Source organism: Corvus moneduloides, chromosome 5 (assembly GCF_009650955.1).
Source record: "Corvus moneduloides isolate bCorMon1 chromosome 5, bCorMon1.pri, whole genome shotgun sequence".
NCBI lineage: Eukaryota > Metazoa > Chordata > Aves > Passeriformes > Corvidae > Corvus > Corvus moneduloides.
Window position 1 is genome coordinate 6,600,957 of NC_045480.1, and position 20,655 is coordinate 6,621,611.

A 20,655-nucleotide genomic window follows, 5' to 3' on the forward strand; every position below is an offset into this window, starting at 1 on the left:
CAGAGCTGAAGGCATGAATCAAGCCTGTATGACAGATGTTCCCACAATGCACCATATGCTGGGTGTGTATCAGAATGTACCTATGCTTTCCTCTTCCCCCAGGACAGTGACCATGAAGCTGGCTGATTATGGCATCTGGGGGCTAACCCACCCTAACAAGCTCCCAAATCCAAGTGTAAAATACAACTGAGCTTGTATTTCAGACCATAAACTTTACTGGTGGGTGGGTGTGACTTTAAAAAAAAAGGCAGAAAATTCCTGCTGGCAGGAACTGGAAAAACAATCTGTTTCAACAATTGCACTAGAAGCAGAATGATTAACTCCCTGAGCCATTCCAGTAACAATACAGATCATGCCAAGACTTTTACTTAAAACACTTTCCACAGAAGAAGCAGCACTGGAGACTTTCAGGGCAATACTGAGGATACATAACACCAGACCAGAACAGGTTGGCAAAAGAGGGCTGTGCTGCACATGAAGTGCATCAGTGGCCCTTATCCTCACTCCTTTACCCATGTATTCAATAGAAAGCACGCAACCAATGCCTTTCCATTTTAAATCAAGTTATCAGAACCAGCATCTTGGCTGTGATTTTGATAAAAGCTGAACAGCCACATAATGTTAATTTAAAATGTAATTCCCTCCAGGAATGAGTCTTGATGTGCCTGTAATGTACGTATTTGAACTATGAAGGAAAAAGAAGAAAACTAATTTTTTTCCTCTCACTCAAAAATGTTGCTCTTATAGCAAGTTACTTTATTCCTGCAGGTTTGGGGTTTTTTGTTTGTTTTGCTTTAAACCATTGCCTGAGCTGGAAACATGCTTTGGGAGAAAACACCACTTTTTAGCTTTGTCAGTACAACTGCTTTCAGAGTATTAATTTCATATTTTGTTTTAAAGGCACTGCCAAGAATTTATTACAACGTAAGATTTCTGAATGTAGCCTGTGCTAATGGCTACTCTCTCTGTGCTTTTCTCATATTTTAGATGTTGTACAGGATGCTGTCTCTGAGAAAGAAACCAAATAATCCAAGTGGAGCCAACATCAAAGGCTTCTTTTATTCTGATCCCAAACACTGAAAGCAATTTCTCCAACAGCACACCTGTACTTTGACCCAAGAACGTTAAACTATTACCTGAGACACTCCTTATTTTCCTTATCAAAAAGTCTGAAGATAAGCAAGTGTGGGGCCTTGGATAACCAAATTATTTTCACAAGGTTTCATTTATTTTTTTCTGTTGAGGTCAGTAGAACACACTCAGATGACACTAAAAATAACAGTACGGAAATATTTTACACACTGAACACTGACCTCTCCAATTTCTTTGTAACTCCTTAACTATTTTTAATTTGGGAAAGCATCAAATGTGATGCACTGTCCTCTCAGGTGAACATCATCATGATGCTGTGTGTTAGCAATCCTTACAGTGAAACTACAAAAAAAAAATAGTGACTTGTTTAGGGATGGGAAGAAGGGAGGAGAGCTGGAAACTTTAAGACAGCTAAAAACTTAAATACATACACATATACATAGTCCAGACTGCTAAGATGAGCATAATTAAAACAGGTCAGTTCAACACAGTAGGAAGCATTCTGGTGAATGAGGACAATAAAATCCCTCGAGTTACACTTCATTATGCTCTTCTGAAAACCAAAGCAACTCTGACAAACGCTGAACCTCTGCAAAGAGCTCCTTAAAGCTTTTTTGCTCTCTCCCTTTCTGGTTCCTCCCACAGCCCCGACCTCTGCTGTCCTCTGTCAATATTAAGAAAATGGCTGATGATGATTACAAACTAGAGAACAGTGTTGTTGTAAAACTGAGAAAATTTGGAGTATAGTGAAATTGAAATCCTGCACCTCCCATCCAAGGTCCTCTGCAGCCTAAATAATCAAGCTTAAATAAATAGCTTTTTCTGAAAAGATACTCATTTTAAAGGTAAGCAAACAGGATGTATAAAAAATGACAAGCTCACTGAGAACCAGCCAGTAACAACAGTCAAAGTGCCAAATAAAACAGGCAGTTTAAGGCAAAAGCTGGGTTTATGTTATCATGTTACATTTAATCATAATATAACCAAAGCGTATGATGTAAGAGAGCCGTTCTACTGAGCTTTTCTTGAAGGAGAAATTTGAGTTTCAATTACAAAAGCTCTGGTCTCAACATCACAGTTAAAGCTGCACAGAAAAACAGTTAAAATTGGGAGTTATTTCCATGACTTGATGAGAGAAGCAAAATATTTCTTCCCACACATACCACATGCTGAAGGGGTTTGGGGAAGGTTTTTGAACATATTAAGATCTTTCTGATGGTGAAAAGCCAGAAGTGTTTAAAAATGACCTATATTTGCATTTTTTTACTAGGCTTTATAGTTTCTTCTAGTCTCTGCAGTTTAACCATTTTCAACTTGAAAAGGGTCGGTTCACATGCCTTAAAATGCTTTGCAGATAATTATAAATTTTTCAGGGCACAAATCATGTTCTGTCTCTGTAAATTGCATAAAACATTTATCAGTGCTAAAAAACATCAGTTACAGGGGAAGTATTATAAAAGGAATTATTGAATCCATTTTTAAGAGTTAGAGAATCTTAAGGCAAAAGGGTACCCATCATTCTTCACAAGGATTTCTTGCCATATTATCTCTCTGACTGTGTATTTTTGGCGTGATCTACCATTTACATTTTGGAAAATGCATTCACTATTGCATTTTTTTGTAAATACAGTTAACATGACAGTTCACAGTTTTATTCTAGCCTGTGTGGCTTAACATAAAAACAAACTTGCTCTAGATCGTGTGTTCACCAATGTGCAGGCAGAGGCATTTACAAATCTGCCCATGGCACATCTATGCGTCACACAAATGTCATCTCCCCCACTCACAGCGACAGCCTTAGACTTCTGCAGTGACACACTTCGTGAAAAACAGACAATTACAAAAATGGACCCCTTCTGAAACAAAATATAGACTGACAACAGTCTGAGAAGCAATTACATTGGTCTGGTGTCCATTCAATTGGATGTAGTAGAAAAGTCTTAAAATAAGAAACCTTACTCTATGATTTTTCTACATTTTTGAAACCAGAAACAGGAGGGATGTCAGTAGCAGGATAAAGAGCAGCATGCTGAAAGGCTGCAGGAGCACTGCATTTCTGCAAGCAGACAGGAAACACATTACTTGGAATTTTATCATTCAAAGATAATCAAACCATCACTGAGTTCATGCAAAGTAAACTTTAAACTCATTCTGTTGTTCAGAAAATGGACACAACATAGGGAAAGACACTGGCAAACAAGTTTAACTGCTTCCTACTGGCTGTAAGTTCTGAAAAATTGGGAGAAAATGACAGCTGAAAGCTTGCTCAGTGCAATACAACAGCTATCAGATTAACTCCCAGAAACCAAGAAACCATTGTGACTGTTTTCCAGAACATCACAGAAGAACACAAAGCTTGAATCCTTGAACTTGAGATTGAGACAGAGTAATAGGTCTTCATAACACAATCTCCCCTATTTTCTGCATATAAAGCAAACCAAATTCATGCAGGTGTATCACGGCAGAAGTAAAAAACCAGAAGTTATTACTTCTGCTCCATAACTGTGTTTACAGCCACTCTCCTTTTTCTTATTAGGTATTTTGACAGCACAACAATTATTTCAGAAGAACATGTAGCTGTGAAAATATTTTTGTCAATCTTTTCATTCTTTCTGTCCCTCTGAGTCAGGACTGTCATCTCAGCTACAAAAGGAAGATGAAAAACAAGTGCTGAGAATAACAAATGAAATCTGAAAAATAAACCATTGTAATGAAAATTGTACATCCATGAGTAGCCCAGATGAGAGTCATTTATTACGTCTGCACTGTAAACCAGATTAAAATAAGGTACATTCAAACAGTGATTAGGCAGGTGCTGGTCAATTAGGTAAATGCTTTAAGAAGAAACTCCACCTGTGCTCTTTTTTTTTTTTTTTTGAATAATTAATTAGCATTATTTCCTTATAAAGTCTACACCATCACAATACATTGTGAAATGTGACCCTCAGGGGCTGAGATAAAATACTCAACTTAGTAAGAGCTACATATCCCTTAAAGCTTATGTTAAATACTTCATATAAAGGTAATTAAACTTTTAGGTCAAAAATATTTAAAGGACAACATGACTAGCAGCTTAATTCTCTGGGAGGTCTGCCAAGGACCCACAGCAGAACATGGGAGAGCTTCGAACCATAAGGGAAGCCTTTAATTTCAGTGAGTAGTATACCCACCTCTGGATAAATGAATTTGAGACAGGACACCAACCACACTCAACAGCTGGTTAAAGAATGAAAAGTATGTAGGAAGCGGCTGTGCTGGTTACTGAAAATTTAGTTCCAGAGAGAATATGAAAGAAGAGCTCAATCTACATGATGAACACTACAATGCAGTATGGGGATTAAATGAATTAACAGTGGGAGTTTTATCCTCAGTGTGGTTCTCTGCAGCCCTTCCTGAGCCTGGAGTGCCACCAGGCATTGCAGGGAAGTATGGGGAGGGAAAAAATTAGTTTAGTGCATCCTCTCTCCAGTTACTCTGAAAAATACCAAGACTGGTGTGGGACCCATTTAATTTTTCAACAGATGTGTTCAGAGAATGAGGGTGGGGGGTAGAAGGGAGGAAGGATTGGTTCTATTCTGCATGAGGAGATACTATCACACAGGAAGTGTCAAGGCCCAACTTCTTTTCACAGCTGCACCATGGTTAGTGAAAATCTGGTCTTACACTGCTGTAAAAAGCCCTCATCTGCTGTATTAAACTCTCTTGAACTCCAAGAAAACCACTTGCAAGTAACTATAAGAAAGCTCTGAACAGTTTTGGTAGAAGGGTTTGGCATGAAGCACAGTATTTCTTTCCCACCAAAGTTATTTAAAGAAAATATTGAATGTAAAAATACGGGGGTTGCACCTAGAGGGATTGGTTTGTTTTGTTTTATGGCGAATTTTTTTTTAAACTGTCCAGAGGGAATGAGCAATATGGCTGCTGAGTAATGTCATGACTTTCATAACATAGGACAAGTGGCATGAAAAAAGTATATATCTAACCTGCAGGTCTGTAGCACTTTCACTGAAATTTATTAAATGCTGCATAGACTTATGGATTTGAAACTGAACTGTGTGTATTTTAACCTAAAGAATAAAGAAAAAGCACTTCAGTACTATGCCCAAACAGGCCAGATGAACTGATTGTTTATTAAACATGTAAAATGGAGTTATGAGCAGTACCAATTGAATTTGTTTTGCACACTCCCTAATAAATGGTTAGTGAAACAAAGTGTCTGAAGCCTGGAACAGGATGGAGAAATATGAGCCAAAGTACATTAATTCAAATCTGATTTTTATTCTGCATATCCAATCTGTACAAAGCTCTTCAGACAAGGGTCTAGAGCTGTTAGGAGTGAGATTAAATCTCATCCTACAGAACTTGAAAGCAACTATACTGAAAGCAGAAATTCTGCACCCACTTTTAGGAGGTCTTAAACTAGATAGTTATTGATAGCTAAAATAGTATTTATTTGGACAGAGTTCCAAATCTCTATAAATGTGAACACACACTACTAGTCTAACTATTCTTCATTAAGATGTGTGATAGTACTACTTGTTTCTCTCTAAGCAGCAGTCGCTGCAGCACACCATCACAGCACCTTGAATACTGCTCCAATAACTATAAAAGAAGCCCAGAACTTGACTTTTGATAGTATCGAGGTATTTCAGGAACTTCAAACTCCACTAACTAAAATCACAAAATATCAGTGAAATTATTCCCTTACTTTCATCAGTACTGATCAAAGCAAATCGCTAACCTTTATCCAAGTGAAATGCAGCAAATTCCTAGAAGAAGACAGGACACTCATTATTGACAGAGCCATGTCAATAATTACATTAATAAAACAGAAACTGGGTGGCGTTATTTTGCACTACTGAGAAATGTTTAGGTACTTTCTCAGCTGAAACTAAGTTTTAGTGTTAGTCTTTGTTTCAGTGATTCTGCCAAGTTATATGTATAAAAACAATTTTTATATGAAGTACTGTCTTCATAATACAGTGCACAGTGCACGATGCAGTAATTATTTTTTTCTTCCTTTAAGAGTACATTTTTCCTTGTAAGATAGAAGGAAACGTAATTTACACTGCACCAGAAAGCATGCAAGTATTAATGATGGGGAATGATGAAGAACATAAATGGTTTCCATTTTCACATTCAAAAACAAGTACCTGCAAATTAATGCTAAAAGCAACCGGCCTATAAAGGAGCCATGTTTCCATGCCAACTGATCACAGAAAGACATATAATTCAACAAAAAATGAATAACCTACAAAACAAGAAAATAAAGAGCAAGTAGAAGAGCTGGAAATCAAGATCCTGACCACATCCAACTATTTTACAAGAACAGCAAAGAACACAACAATTAAATTGCAATTTAAGACATGAATGGTGTGCATCTAATGGCACTTCATCATTACAATGCTTCTAAAAGCTGTCACTCTAGTCAAGAAAAACAGGATAGAGAACACTTCTATTAAGAAGGAGGGAACATTTGTACAATTCTTATGGAGGTTTCACAGTTGGTGGACATGAAAGCACATCTTTCATTAGGATTTTATTTTTTTGTCCTTAAGGTCAAAAGGTTCCTCACTCACAGAGTTGTTCTGGGGTCCTGCAATCAGTCAGCAGAGTTGTTTGTAGAGTGAGGCTGTTGCTACCTGAGCGCTCACTGCAAAATCAGGCACAATAGGAATGAGGAGATATATATCTGCACACAAGCAGCTCACATGGCCATGTGCACACATTTATCTGATGTAATTAAAATTTTCCATGTGCACGAGCAAAATCCAACTTCACAGCTGATTAAACCGTGCTACCACTAACAGTACTACAGCAAACAAGTAAGTTAAAAGTTCATAAATAAAATCATGGGATATACAGTCCACACATGTCCATTTCTATATGGACAAAACAGACTTAATTTAAGCAAGGAAGCTTAGAAATACTGAATTGTCAAAAATGCTACAGATCTAAATATAACTGGTTCCAAGATACTGACATTTACATGCAATAAAACCAGCAGTTTGAGTATATGTTCTTTAAACCTTGAGAAATAAATAACCCCAACTAAAAGGTCCATAAACCCTCTGTTCTAAATGAATACCAACCGAAGACAGGACAATAAATTTCCATTTCTTAAGATGCCTATTTTATCAAGCAACAGTGCTTTTCTTCCTATTTAGCTCTTAAAAACATATTAAAAGTCATTAGAGGTTTAAAACAGATGAAAAATTACGGTTACAGGTCTGGAAGTTGGAAACCCCACCATTAATGCATTTCAGTCCATTTGAATTTTACTGTTTCATTGCCTTCTGCATGAGTAGAGAACACAAAATTACAAGTGCTTGTACCCACCCTACTGACTTCATATTTATGTGAACACAGAGGTTACATGACAATGGGCCTAAACACTGCATGGAAAAATGCAAAGTTCACAGAAAACAATCTTTAGTTTCATTTATGAGCCTCAGTCTGCGTAGGGACCTCAGTGACATCATTGGATGAAAGAAAATAATTATACAGCCATGTTCCAGCTTATCCAGATAGCATGAAAGATTAAGGGTTTCAGACTTTCTTCCTCTGTCTATTCAGAATTTACAAAGAACTGAATTTTTAGATATGACAGTTGCTTGCTGCCCTTTTAAAAAGGCATTGATTTTTCTAGGAAAAGCTTTGCTATTTAAGGGCAAAAACCAGTATATACATTCCAGTACAAAAGACCTAAGCTGAAAAGTTTTTAAGTCACCAAGATGACTTTTTTTTTTTTTTTTAATAAAACCCATGCTTACACCACAGCCCAGAAAACTACACAGTAAGCATCCAGCATCCCTAAAATTTTTTAGGTCTCCCTGCCTTTCCCCAGCCTTTCCCTAAGGTTGTCCACAGCCAACTGACTGCACTTCTGCAGTTCTTGTAGAGGCTGAAAAATGACAATTCAGCTGTGTGGAGAGGCCAGGATTTCTGCATCTTTCTTCATGTATAAACTATTGCTTTTAGGCAATATACAAAAAATTCCTGTGCGGGATCCTACAAAAAAAAACTAATACAAAAAAATCTACACATAGGCTCAAGACACACTGACTATTCCCAACTAATAAAACTCCATATGTGAAGTCATGTACTTCACAATAACCTCTGTGGCATGCAAACTCTTCTGAAACTCCTGAAGTACAAAGATATGAATTCCAACAGGGAAAAATGTATTTTAATAAATCCCTATCAATGAGCAGCAACTGAAAGCTGCCTGTGCTGTGGCTGGATGACAGTACCTGCACTCCTGGCTCCACACTTCCCTGACAATTAATTCCTGCTATGTTTTGGAAGGACCAGGAGTGGCAAAGCTGAGTATGAAAGGTCACTTCAGCTTCTCACACCTTCACCTCTTCTTATCTATTGTCAAAGAATCTCTTCTGTTCTAAAAACACCTTTCTATTTTTTGGAGCCTTCTGAAAGTCAGTTTTATACTACCATGGATGAAACCATCCACAGAACGCATGGATTTTTCACACAGCACTGCCTTGGGCAAGATCTTAAAACGCAGCAGAGCAGAAGACTCCATGTTATTTAAATATGAAGAGAAGAACAATAATGAAATAAAGAAAAAATAAATCATTTTCAACAGAGCAACAACTGGAAGGGCTAACAGCAACAATTTCAAGTTCGGCAACACTTCTTAGCCTTGGCCAGCACTGTCTGTTTATATAACTGAAAGAAAGAATGCTACCCTGAACTTGCTCATTATCCCACAGAAAAGGTATTGTGGGAATGTTAGCTTTCACCTGGCTAACTTCCAGATGCTGGCAGGAAAAAACGCCCTTTTAAAATTTTAGTCAACTGAAAAATACTCGACATTTTTCGCATTTTACAATTATTCCAAGTTATGTATAAACTAACATAGGCCTTGAATTAAATCCATATAAAATGGTCATAATAAGATGATGGACTGCTCTGCAAAAGAATGAATCAAGGGGTCTCACAGCCAAACCAAACAGCCAATACTGTATTTCTCAAACCGCAGCAGCTCTGCTGAAAGCAGGCACATTTCTAAAATAGCAGAAATGTCTGCAATGTCCATAAGAGCACTTGCTGGACAATGAGACCAGGAACTAAAAGTGCCATCCCGATTTCAGGAATGCAGCCTGATGCTGTGATGCTGAGCTGGGTATGCGTGACCAAGATGTCGTTTGAAGCCTGTGCTCTGTCACACAGTTAACAAGAGAGAAATGCATCTTGCTGTGCATCTAATATCTGCATGGGACCCATGACAGAAACTGCAACACAAACGAATCATAGAATCGTTTAAATTAGAAAAGACCTCCAAGATCATGAAGTCCAACCTGACATTGCCAAAGCCATCACTAAGCCATGTCCCAAGTGCCACATCTACAGGTCTTACAGTACCTCCAAGGACAGTGACTCTACCACAGCCCTGGGCAGCCTGTTCCAATGCTTAACAACCCTTTCTGTGAAGAAATTTTTCCTAGGATCCAGTCTAAACCTTATCACATAAGTGTAAAGATAAGTAAGGTCTCGCCTCAGCCTCCTTTTCTCCACGATAAACAAGTGGACACACTTCAGCACCTCAATGTCTGTTTTCTAGTGAGAGGCCCACAGAAACATAGGATTCAAGGTGCAGCCTCACCAGTGGCCAAATACAGAGGGACAATCATTGCCTGGGTCCTGCTTGCCACACTACTGCTGATACAGCTCAGGATGCCACTGGCCTTCTTGGCCACCTGGGCACATTCTGGCTTATGTTCAGCCACTGTTGAGCAGCACCCCCAGGTCCTTTCCTGACAGGCAATTTCCAGCCTCTCTTCCCCCAGCCTGGAGCTGCAGGGGCTTGTTGTGACCCAAGGCTAAGACCCAGCACTTGGCCTTGCTGAACCTCAGAATCACTGATCCATCCTGCCCAGATCCTTCTGCAGAGCCTTCGTGTTCTCCAGCAGGTCAACACTCACACCCAACTCAGTGTCATCTGAGGACCTGCAGACTCGATCCCCTCACCCAGGTCATCTGAAAGAATATTAAATGGAACTGGAGAGAGCCAAGCACAGTAATTGTGGACTTGAGAAGACCCCAACAAAATGAGCAAAAATCCCCTTTCTGTTTTAAACAGAAGGCATTTTTCTTGCTCTTTTCCATCTGGCACTTCAAGTAGCTGTCTTTACTTAACAGTCATCTTGAAGTTTTTAATAAGTCATACAATGTGCAAACTCAAACTGAAAGAAATTATCCCTTACTTCTTCTCTTCCAAAGTTCAACTGTTAAGTAAAAATAGCTCGCAATCATGTCTCTGCTCTAAGCCTTTGCATCTCAGCAGGAGCAAGGGTACTTGATGCTGACACACCATCTCCATATTCCAGTGCACAGCACATGGAGCTGCAGCCTCCTCACTCACCAGTACTCTGCTGGTTCATTTGCATGCATGTCCTGTCAAGTTAATTGGTGAAATACAACTTCCCGATTCAAATATACAGATGGGGTTTTTGCTGTTTAAAGAGGAAGAGCTTTAATGGTGGAAATGATGTTTTTAACTTGGAGAAAGCAAGCCCTTCCATCACACCAGAATGTTTTGCATGGCATTGTGTTCAGTCAAGCCACAGGCTGTCTTTTTAATAAGTGCATTTACCTTAAGCCAGTTCACAAATGAAAGCTCACTGCCTCCCAAACTGTTTCCATGTGATAAGACACAAACAAGATCGACTAAGTACCTACTCAGAGCACCATTAACTAAAGAATCCTACTCTAATTTGGTGCCATTTTCAACAGATCCCAGAGTGCTTTCCCAGGTAAGCTATCATTTGCATGCACAGTTTGTAGGGTGGGACTGGGTACAGAAAAATTAAGTGAATTATCCCAGGTCACTTCTGAGGCTTCTCACAAATGTGACAGAACCACCATGACCATCTGGGCCATTCCACAGCCACTTGGGACATCTGCTACCACGGCCATCTCTGCTGCCCTCTCTCTTCCAATTCCCCTGGCAATAATTAGACCAAATTTGCCCTGAAAGTCAGTATCCTGCATTTAACTTGACTTCAGTACTCACCTAAGACTTTTAGTAAACAGAAACTTCTTCTACAACCAAAGAAAACAAAACAAACTAAAAAAAAGAAAAAAAGACTTCAGGAAGGTGATTCAGTTCTCATGTAGGACATTAAATTCCTAACACAGATCCTTCAGTGATGTTCCTTTAATAGACAGGTACAAATCCCACACAAGGCAGCTGTATTTATATGCTCAAGTGTGCTTCAAAACTAGAACACACATGCCTAACAATGTCATTGCAAAGCACAAAGTAATTGGGTTTTCCTGATTCCTAAATACCTTAATGCAAATGTGAAATAAGCTTAGTACACTTAGTCCCACTTTACTTACTTAAAAAAGAGTTCAAACAGGCTTGCACTACCTTAACTGACTTGATTTAAAATCATACTTAAGTAAATGCAAGCAGTTTCCCAGGTGTTATACGGGTTATTCATGGACTACGTCTTTCACTATGCACTTCTGTGATCAAAGACATCTTAGATGAGGTTATTTACTATTTATAAAAACAACCACTGTTTAATCTTCTTTTTAGAATTAGTCTTCTAAAATGAAAACCAATTTTTACTAATTCTCTTTGAAAATCTGAGAGAGAAGTAGATGATTTCAGACATCATTTTTTCCTGCACAAAAAAAAAGGAAAATCCCCTCCTGCCAATAAATCTTCAGGGCACTTCAATAGCTGCTGGAATTGTGTAAACCACACTTTGAAATATTCATCATTTCTATGACGGAGTATCCCCAGGACAGCAAAAAACCCCAAACTTCATTTTCAATTACTTGGGAGGTTTTTTTTCCCCCTTGACTGTGGGTCTAAGAAAATAGTTTCTATTTATGTATTTGTTAACAGATTTTTTTAATATATATTTTTTTAAAACAAAGCCACAAAGCTCAGAAAAATCACTAACAGAATTTAACAGACTTAAAAAACAGTCCAGAGGGAAGATGCTAGCAAGGTTATGAAAATCAATGCAAAACTGCAGTATTCACAGTTCTTCAAGTTCTCTATTACCAGCTCCATGCAAGACGCTCTTTTGTACTTTCTTTATTCACAGGACTAAGAAAATAAGACTCATGATTTTGGAGAGTTCCCATAATCCTGGGTCTTTCAACTGAGTGGCAGAACTCGTTCCTCAACTGCAAGTAATGAAACAAACCAATCTTTGAACAAAATTTTAGTAGAAGTCTTATCCTTCAGTAACGTAGGTTTAGTCTGTAGGATGCAGCCAGAATCCTTTCAATTTGTGAGCCCACTCCAACTCCCATCGATAGCAACCGGAAGCTGAATAATTCAACGTCCTGCAGGATCCAAATCTGCTAAGAAAGGAAAAGGTGTGCCTGCAGCTTGCTGTTCTTCCAAATTCCTACTAGAAACCTTTCTTATTTCCTTCTCTAAGGAGATAGTTCTCACTGCTGAATACACAATGCTGGCTTTAAATTTGAGATGGCTGCAGGGTGTCATGAGACAAATGCCAAGAGTATTTGCACACCTCTGTATTTACAGTAAGAAGGAAAGTCATCATGGATTCAAAACATGAGACCTTTTGAACAAAGACATGGTAAGAGAAAGCCTCAAACAGAAGTCTGACAAATACAAACAACATACATAACCAGACCCAAAAGGCAATGTATTGTGAAACCTTTCAAAACCATACAATACTATAGGAATTAAGTAAACTTTAAACTCCCCTGCAATACTCTCGTCATAGCTAATTTGTGATTTCCTGTACACTCAGTACTAAGAGCACAATGGAACCTCTATTGTGGGCCTCCTCCCACAAGCTTTTAAAAAATGCAAGACATTCTTTTTATCTCGACTGGCGTGGCTAAAATACATCCAGCTCTACAGAGATAAAAGGTCATTTTAGACGCTGCTTTTGCTCATAAAAATAAAAAATAAAAATGTGCTGCCTGGTGGGGCTGAGTTTAAAGTTCACAAAGGAGCAGTGCTGTGGTGACTAAATTGCTGACCATGGATCTCAGGAAGGGCAGATGAAGGCAGCCACTTCAGTTTTAGGGTAACAAGAGAAGATTCCACATTAAGAACTCTCTGCAAATTCAATACAATTCAAGTGACTTGAGAGTCACACAGGAGCTGAAAAAAATGAATGAAAATTTGACAGAATTTATGGGATAAAGCAACTGCAGTATTCACTGCAAATCTCGATTGAGGGTGAAGGTAGTAAATCCTTTAGCTGCAAGTAACTAGTTTAGAGAGGTACTAAAAATTGATACTGCGTATTTTTTAACTTAAAGGATTCTGAAAGCTAATGCAAACCAACGAAAATTAACAAGACTTTCTGCTGGTAGCAGAAATGAAAGACAGTAATCCCGGCACAGGACAGGCTGGGAAAAAAAGCACAACCAGCACAGAGAGACTTTCAGTATGCAGGAGAGAATTTCGTGGGGATGCAAAATAAAACCTAAAATGATAGAGTGCCTTTGATCAGTAGCTTAATGACCTTTCGTAGTCAAAAAATAATGTGTTAGGGTGGAATTAACTGGCCAGTTCCTGTCAGCATGGGAACACACACATACAACACTGAATTACTGAAGATCACTTCTCAATAACCCTGATTATATGAATGGGAAAATCAACGACATGAGAAAGGCTGTGATATGCATTAATACTGTTCACTGAAGCACCAGACACACATTAAGATGGTTGGTAGACCACAAATGTGAAAATGCTCATTAACCGGTTGCAAATAAACAGTTTAACATATCTGGTACAACACATTAAAGTGAAAAAATATTTAAGTATCAGTTTAAGAGTTTGGAGACTGGCTTGTGGTTATCTCTGCTAAACACTTTTGTCCTGCATGACTCTGCAAAGACTGAAGCTATGCACACAGCAAGAGACAAACTGGCTGCAACCATCTAATGAAATTTGACTCATCTGGGAATTTTGATGAAGTGCTCCACACCACTGCTTCTGCTAAGCCATACATTTTCCTTACAGTATCGAGAGTGCTGCAAATATGCAAAAAGCAACATCAATTTTGGACTGTTTGGCTTAAAATAGAAGGTTAATTCTGAAAATCCATATTCAGGTAAAAATACCACAGAAGCAGATGGAAACTTTGCAATTATAAATTAAAGATACAAGGATCTGCACCAATGGCACAGTCATTACCGTCTGTCAGCCCCCAGCAGCACCTCTTGCTGACTTTAAGTCTGATTAAGAGCTGCCTGGGGCAGCTCTCTCTTCCTACAAACCCTCCTGCACATCAGCCCAATCCAACTGGAGAGCACGCATCCTGGTACAGCTCCTTTCTGGCTCATTCTCCCAACTTCTGACTCACCCAAGGGCTATGATGACGTTCTGCAGAGTGAAAAAAATCCATGTGTAGTAGAAGATGATGAAAATCCCCTGCAGTGCTGCTTCTCTTCTGGCTCTTTTCTGAGCTCTGCCTGGCCAGTGCACTGTCCAAGCATGCTGCAGGACAGCCCACTGGCCATTCCTCTGCTTGGCCAGGCACACAGTGCATGGTCCTGCCATAGGAGAGGAATACAGCTTGATTGGAATGCAGCCTTGGAGAGTCCCATTTGCCATTCCTGCTGTCATCACATGGCAGCCACAGGCTAATTCCTATTGATCATGTTTGAAGGGTGGGAGAGAAGAACAATCTGCCACATGGCGGCAGCAACACGGAGCCTGGCTTTCAGAGACTCTGACTTGCAAAATTGAAAGCAGGACCACTCTCTTCTGCTGTCCCTAGAGCTCAGCTCTCCTAAACCACTATCTGCTGTGGGCAGACCCCACCCTGACTGTCCAACATGGGTGAGGGCCCACATCCCTACTGCACAAAACCAGACACACCAGGTAAATGTGCCTACTGGGCGCCCACTGTGGTTTCCCCAACCACAGACATTTCTTGCGTCAGAAGGTCACGCATGAACCAAGCACAGAAGGTGCCAAAGCAACGCCTGCTTTGAAAGGCAGCAAAAGTTATGCTCTTGTCATGTTCCACATGGTGGTGGAGAATTCATTGCTATTAAAGCTTTCAGCACATCCCGCTGGGACACAATCCCCACCCTCACTCCCACCATCACAGGGTGTGCCCGTGTCCAACAGCAGACGACAGAATCTATCAAAAAATATTGGGGCTGTTCAGGAAGACCATTAGAGCACATCCAACAATACAGAGTTCGGACTGCACACAGGAATCTCGAACTGTGACTCAAGTCAAGTAAGTAATGTTTCCCTGCTTCCTTCCACTTTTTTGTAAGTTGGCATCAGAGCTCCCCTAAATAGACCAAAAGGAGAGGAGGGGTGACGTGGTGTGCTCTGGCACACGCACAGGCAGAAAGAGTGAACAACTTTCACTGCAGACTTATGTAACTTTGCCAGTGGTGACACAACTTGCTGAAAGTGGTTTGGGCACAGACAAGGGACAGCCACTGACCTGTAAATAGAACTGTTAAAATATGCCTTAAAATACCTCATGTAAAGCAAAATTATATAACCACATTACCTTGTGCTTTAATACTGAAATAATAAAGGCTTCATATGCAACAGAAATAAAAGCTTTCTATTAATACCTCAACTTCAGAATTAGTTTAACAATTGTCCCCAGTCCCAGCTTTTTCTGCTTTCTGCATAGAATTCCTTCTGGCTTACTGCCCTGGCAGGTACCCTGCAAGCATATTCCTCTAAAAGCCCCTTGAAAAAGGCAAGTATAAAAAAAGATGAAAACACAAGGATGAGCAACAGTCGTCTGAAATAAATACCAGCATGAAACATGCTATTGCATTAGCTACACTTAGTTCAAAGAAAAAAAAAAAAAAATCAAACAATGTCAATTTTCAATTATGTTGATTAGACACAAACTGGATAATTAGTAAATGGAATAATAATATAGGAAACATGATATGTTTGAAATGAAGTGACAAAAATATTCCATAAGAGAGAACAAGCTAATTCATAATCCTCCTCAAAAATTCATCTCTCGTTCTGCTATAGCAAACATAAACACTTTATGTTTTGCATATCAAAAAACAATTAATCTATTCACCTAATGCACAGATGTTTTTCAGGACAGGTTTCTTTTAAGTGACTTCTTTTTATTTGGCATTTAATTTTACCTTGTGAAGTTTTTTCTTTAATTATTATTTCATTACTGATGGAGCACCCAAAAGGGTAAAGACCCAGGTTTGGGCAGGCATCCATCCCTAGGCCATCTCCAGCAGGCAGAGCCTGAGGGTGGGGCTGGAGGCCCATCCCGATGGGCCACATATCTCAGCTACCAGGCAGCACAAATTAGAGGAGCCCAGGGACTGTCTCCTATTCCTCAAGGAACCAGATAGGTCTCTGGCCACATTCAAAAACAATCCGAAGTTTTTACTCACTTCAACCATCAAACCAAAGCTGAACGTCAAAGGGCCCCAAAAGCGCCAAAAAAGTCTAATCCGGGGACTCTCAGTGACTTTTTCGCATCATGAACATTTTGGGACACTTAGTCCATTTCCTCTCCGCACAGCACCACCACATGAAGCCACACACCAGTTTCACTCAGCCAACACTCGGATGCTGTCAGATTCCCAAAACACTCCCGATCACGTTAATCACTGGGGAGATGGGCTGAGGATTACTGTGCACTGGAAAAGATCCTGTCGTAACCACAGCTCAGAGATCCTAAACCACCCGCCACAACTGGAAGCACCGCCGCACTTCTCCAGCTCTCCCAGAGGAATACTGGCGAGGGAGCAAAGGGTTACATTTCAGAAGGAAATGTTAATTTTAGATTTATCTGCAACGCATGTTTTCCTCATCAATTCACAGATTAAAATGAATCATCATCTTTGCTCTTGAGGCAGTAAGTAGGGGAGAAAGAGACCCAAAACTACAGCTGGGAACTTGTCTTCCCAAACTGTAAATCCATTGCTCCGCTGTCTGGGAGTGAGAAAGCACGTGCAGCTGAGGAACTAAGGCTAAAGGGCTCTGTACTACAACTTCTATCCTCACCTTAAATTTTAGGACATGTATTAAAAGTGTAATTTCATCTCTACTCTCACACTAAATAAATAATTATGGGGCCAGGAGGTGAGGGAGCCTCAGAGGAGGCTGCTACGCTGCTGCACTGCCAACTGCTCTGGGATTTGAAAGCTTGACACATGCTGGAGTATCACCTCATCAATGCTCCCAGCTGGCTTGGGAGGCGAAAACCTGACTACTACTCTTAAAGGCGGGTTTCTCACACACGAGCAGCCAAGTGCTCCAGATAAGCTTCAAGAAAATACAGTTATTACAAATGCACGATATGTAAGGCAAAACAAAATGGCAACAAGCACTTTTAACCCAAAACATCAGCATGGTTTCAAGTTCACTGTTGTATTTCACATAAGCAAATTAAAGATCATGTTGCTTCTCAGCATCTTTGCTTAAAAGACATTAAAATCTGTGCCTTTCCACACACTTACTGCTGTTCAAACTATTTTCTGGTAAAATAAGCTTTTTCCTTTTTTTTTTTTTTTTTTCATACTTACAATATTCATGTAAAAAAAGGTACTTCGGGAGAATGTCAGTTTTCTCCCCAAAAAGGATGACCCAGCCTAGTCACCGATCTGCAGTAGATGTTCTTACTTGATAACAAGGAATTGACTTTATGTTTCAAAACGTTGGCAAGTGCACTACTGTACCTGTCTGATAACACTTCACAGTATCCAGCCCAATCCTAATCTCTCGGATCACACTTTTGGCTAAGTGCTGCAACCAACTCTGTTTACACTGCAAATAAAACAATAGCTCTCAGAGACTGAGAGATTAATAAATTGAAGGATCACACATTTTTAACAAAGGGCAGACACTATTTATCTTTATGATGCAGAAGGACAAGTCAAGAGGTAACCAAACTGACAAGCGTAAGGGCACTTGTAATTTGTTTTATCATGCTATCAGAACTCCACACGATGACAAAGTATCAGAACTCCATCACGATGAGGAGCTTTCTACACATAGTGTACTGTGTGCTCGGAAGCTGCACGCTCCAGCTACTCCTTAACTACAAACAACAACACTCAACTGCAAAATTCACAAAGGTGACTGGAGTAGTTTCATTTCAAAATAGCAGTTTCATTGACTAAACTCTTCTACTGAGCATGACCACAGCGGTTCTCAGGATTATTACTATTTTATTTGCCAATTCAGTAATGAAATAACACATTCCCTGATGGAGCAATACTGAATCTGTGTTTCTTGGAGGGGTGGGGGAGCGTGTTTATAGAAGGACAGAGAACACACCACTGACTCTGCACCAATTTACACCCTCAATGCCATCAAACACGGAGAAACTAAATTCACGTCCGCAGTATTATTTTACATTAACAATGACAAAAATGAGGGAACAGTTTAACTCTCCCACTTTCTCTCGTCTGTTTATGAATTGCAGCCACCTCATAAACACCTATTTCTTGTTCAGGCTGGAAAAGAGGCAGGTTGGGGGCAGAGGGTTGTTTTGTTTCCCTTAGGTTTGAAATACACCAGTGAATTGCAAATGGGCAAAATATTTTGTCACTACCTCACTCTGGGGATGGCTGACATAATAATAAACTGAAGAGGATGCTATCTGTCAAACATTAAGGAATTCCAATATTGAAATCTTGCTGCCTTTGGGGGTCAATAAAGAGCAACATTATAAAATACACTGAAGTTAGCAGTTTGGGCTGCTAATTTTACATGCCTGCTTCACCAACGCACAGCTAAAAATAGATAAAACAGATAAGAGCACAGAACAAAGAGATGCACTGGACAATTATCTTTCTGCTAGCAGTCTAATCTAAACTCATCTTTTTAACCCTTCTTATTTATAAAAGAAACAGATTTTCAAAGTGTTACTTAATGGGATCTCAATCTGAAATTATTTAAGTATGTTTTATTTTTCTTAATATTTTCTTGCTCCCTTCCTAATATGACAGAATAATGAGATTTAAAATATTTTAATAAGGGCATCAAGCTACTTGCCAAGGGGCTCGAATACTAAATAAGAACATTTACATCTTTTAAGACCCCGGAGGAGGAATCAGTGCAATGCACTCAAAACACGTACACACATCGCAAATATGACAGTTAATTTTAATTCACTGGAAAAGAAAGTACACACTTCAGTTTATTAGGCCTCATTATTTTCAATGAGGCTAAAGGGATGATTATCCTTAGCTGCTCCATCGTGGCCTAAAAGCAAACATTCTTCCTGATACGAACAACACTTACTAAAATATAACGCGCTGTGAAATTGTTCAATTTAAGTTACAACAGGTGAAATTTTAAAAATCAGCACTGCTAACAATGTTTTCTGCCATTATTCTGTCCAGCTCAGCTCTACGACTTAAATCCTGACTTTTGAATTTAATTTTTTAGAGGAAAACAAAGCAGCATAGCAGACTGACTCACATCTACATTGTAAACGGGTTTTTTCTATGCTTTGTAGCCTTCTTTTGGTATCATTTGCTTACAAAATGATAATGTTTATAAACAGAATCGACATTCTGTCTCCTTATGTCTGGGGGCAGGAAAAAAATCACCCTCAGATTAACATGACAATTTATGCCAAGCAATTCTGGAGGCAGATCTGTAGCATCACCCCGTGCATATTATTCATGTTACCTTAAAAAACAACACCATAAACGCATGCTTTGAAAAAAAATTAAAAAGAAGGGAAAATAAAGAAAAAGAGAAATTGAGATTTAAGGTGAAGAGCCTTACCTCTGATAGACAACCCGTCTGCAGCTCTGCCAAAACCATCCCACCAGCCAGGCCTTAAGCACTTTTTTACAGCAATAAAACGCCGCTTTTAAACTTCCTGTTTATCCAAACACCGGCCCAGCTTCCCGCAGCTCGGAGCCGGCACCGCTCACCCCACGAGCGAGAGGGGGGACCGAACCCCCCAAATCCTCCTGGAGCACCCAACACCCTAAACCCCTCCTGGGGAACCCAACACCCCAAACCCCTCCTGGGCGCAGCTTTAGCGCCCTTTGAGTTTGGTACTTCGGGACGACTCGCACTCCCGCCCCTCCGCCTCTCGTTTTTATTTCCCTTTATGTTTTCACCCAACCTCAAAAAGCAGCCACCGGGCAAAGTTGCGCCGGCGCTGCGGCCGCCAGGGCAGTCCCGCTGCCCGCGGCGGGGCCCGGAGCGGCGGTGACGGGCACACAAAGCGCGGTGGCGGCGGCGGCCGCTCGTGTGTGTCCCCATCTCCGCCCCGCTCTCCGCCCGCCCCGCACCGCGGCGAGCAGGCCGGATGGTTACCTAGAGGCAAGCCCTTGTTCAGGAGGTGCGAACTGCCCATGGAGGCGCCGCGCTCCGTCCGCGCCCGCCGCGGGGAGGAGGGGGAGGAGGAGGACGAGGAGGACGAGGAGGATGCCGGGGGGCAGCGCCGCTCGGAGCCGCCGCGGCAGCCGCGGCATATGGCGGCCGCTCCGTGGGCGCCCCCGAACTGAGCGGCGCCTCGGTGCGCGCCCCCGCCGCCGGGCGCGCCCCCGCCGCCACCGTCGCGCGCACGCGCGCCCGCCCGCCCCCGCGGAGAGAGGGGC

At 40.5% G+C, this 20,655-nt stretch overlaps 1 protein-coding gene across 8 annotated transcripts in view; it reads right to left on the reverse strand.

The window, feature by feature from the left end:
- CTBP1 (C-terminal binding protein 1) overlaps positions 1-20,655 on the reverse strand; it is a 236,143-nt gene that overhangs the window by 44,662 nt on the left and 170,826 nt on the right. The window contains exon 1 of one of the 8 annotated variants that reach the window (XM_032107967.1): positions 20,372-20,590. The exons of 5 other annotated variants lie outside the window; for them this stretch is intronic. In XM_032107967.1, the coding sequence (XP_031963858.1) occupies positions 20,372-20,411 (40 nt within the window). In that variant the 5' untranslated portion in view covers positions 20,412-20,590. Of the gene's footprint in view, positions 1-20,371; positions 20,591-20,655 lie in introns of those variants that run through there. 2 more of the 8 variants (XM_032107968.1, XM_032107971.1) reach the window with 2 other exon arrangements.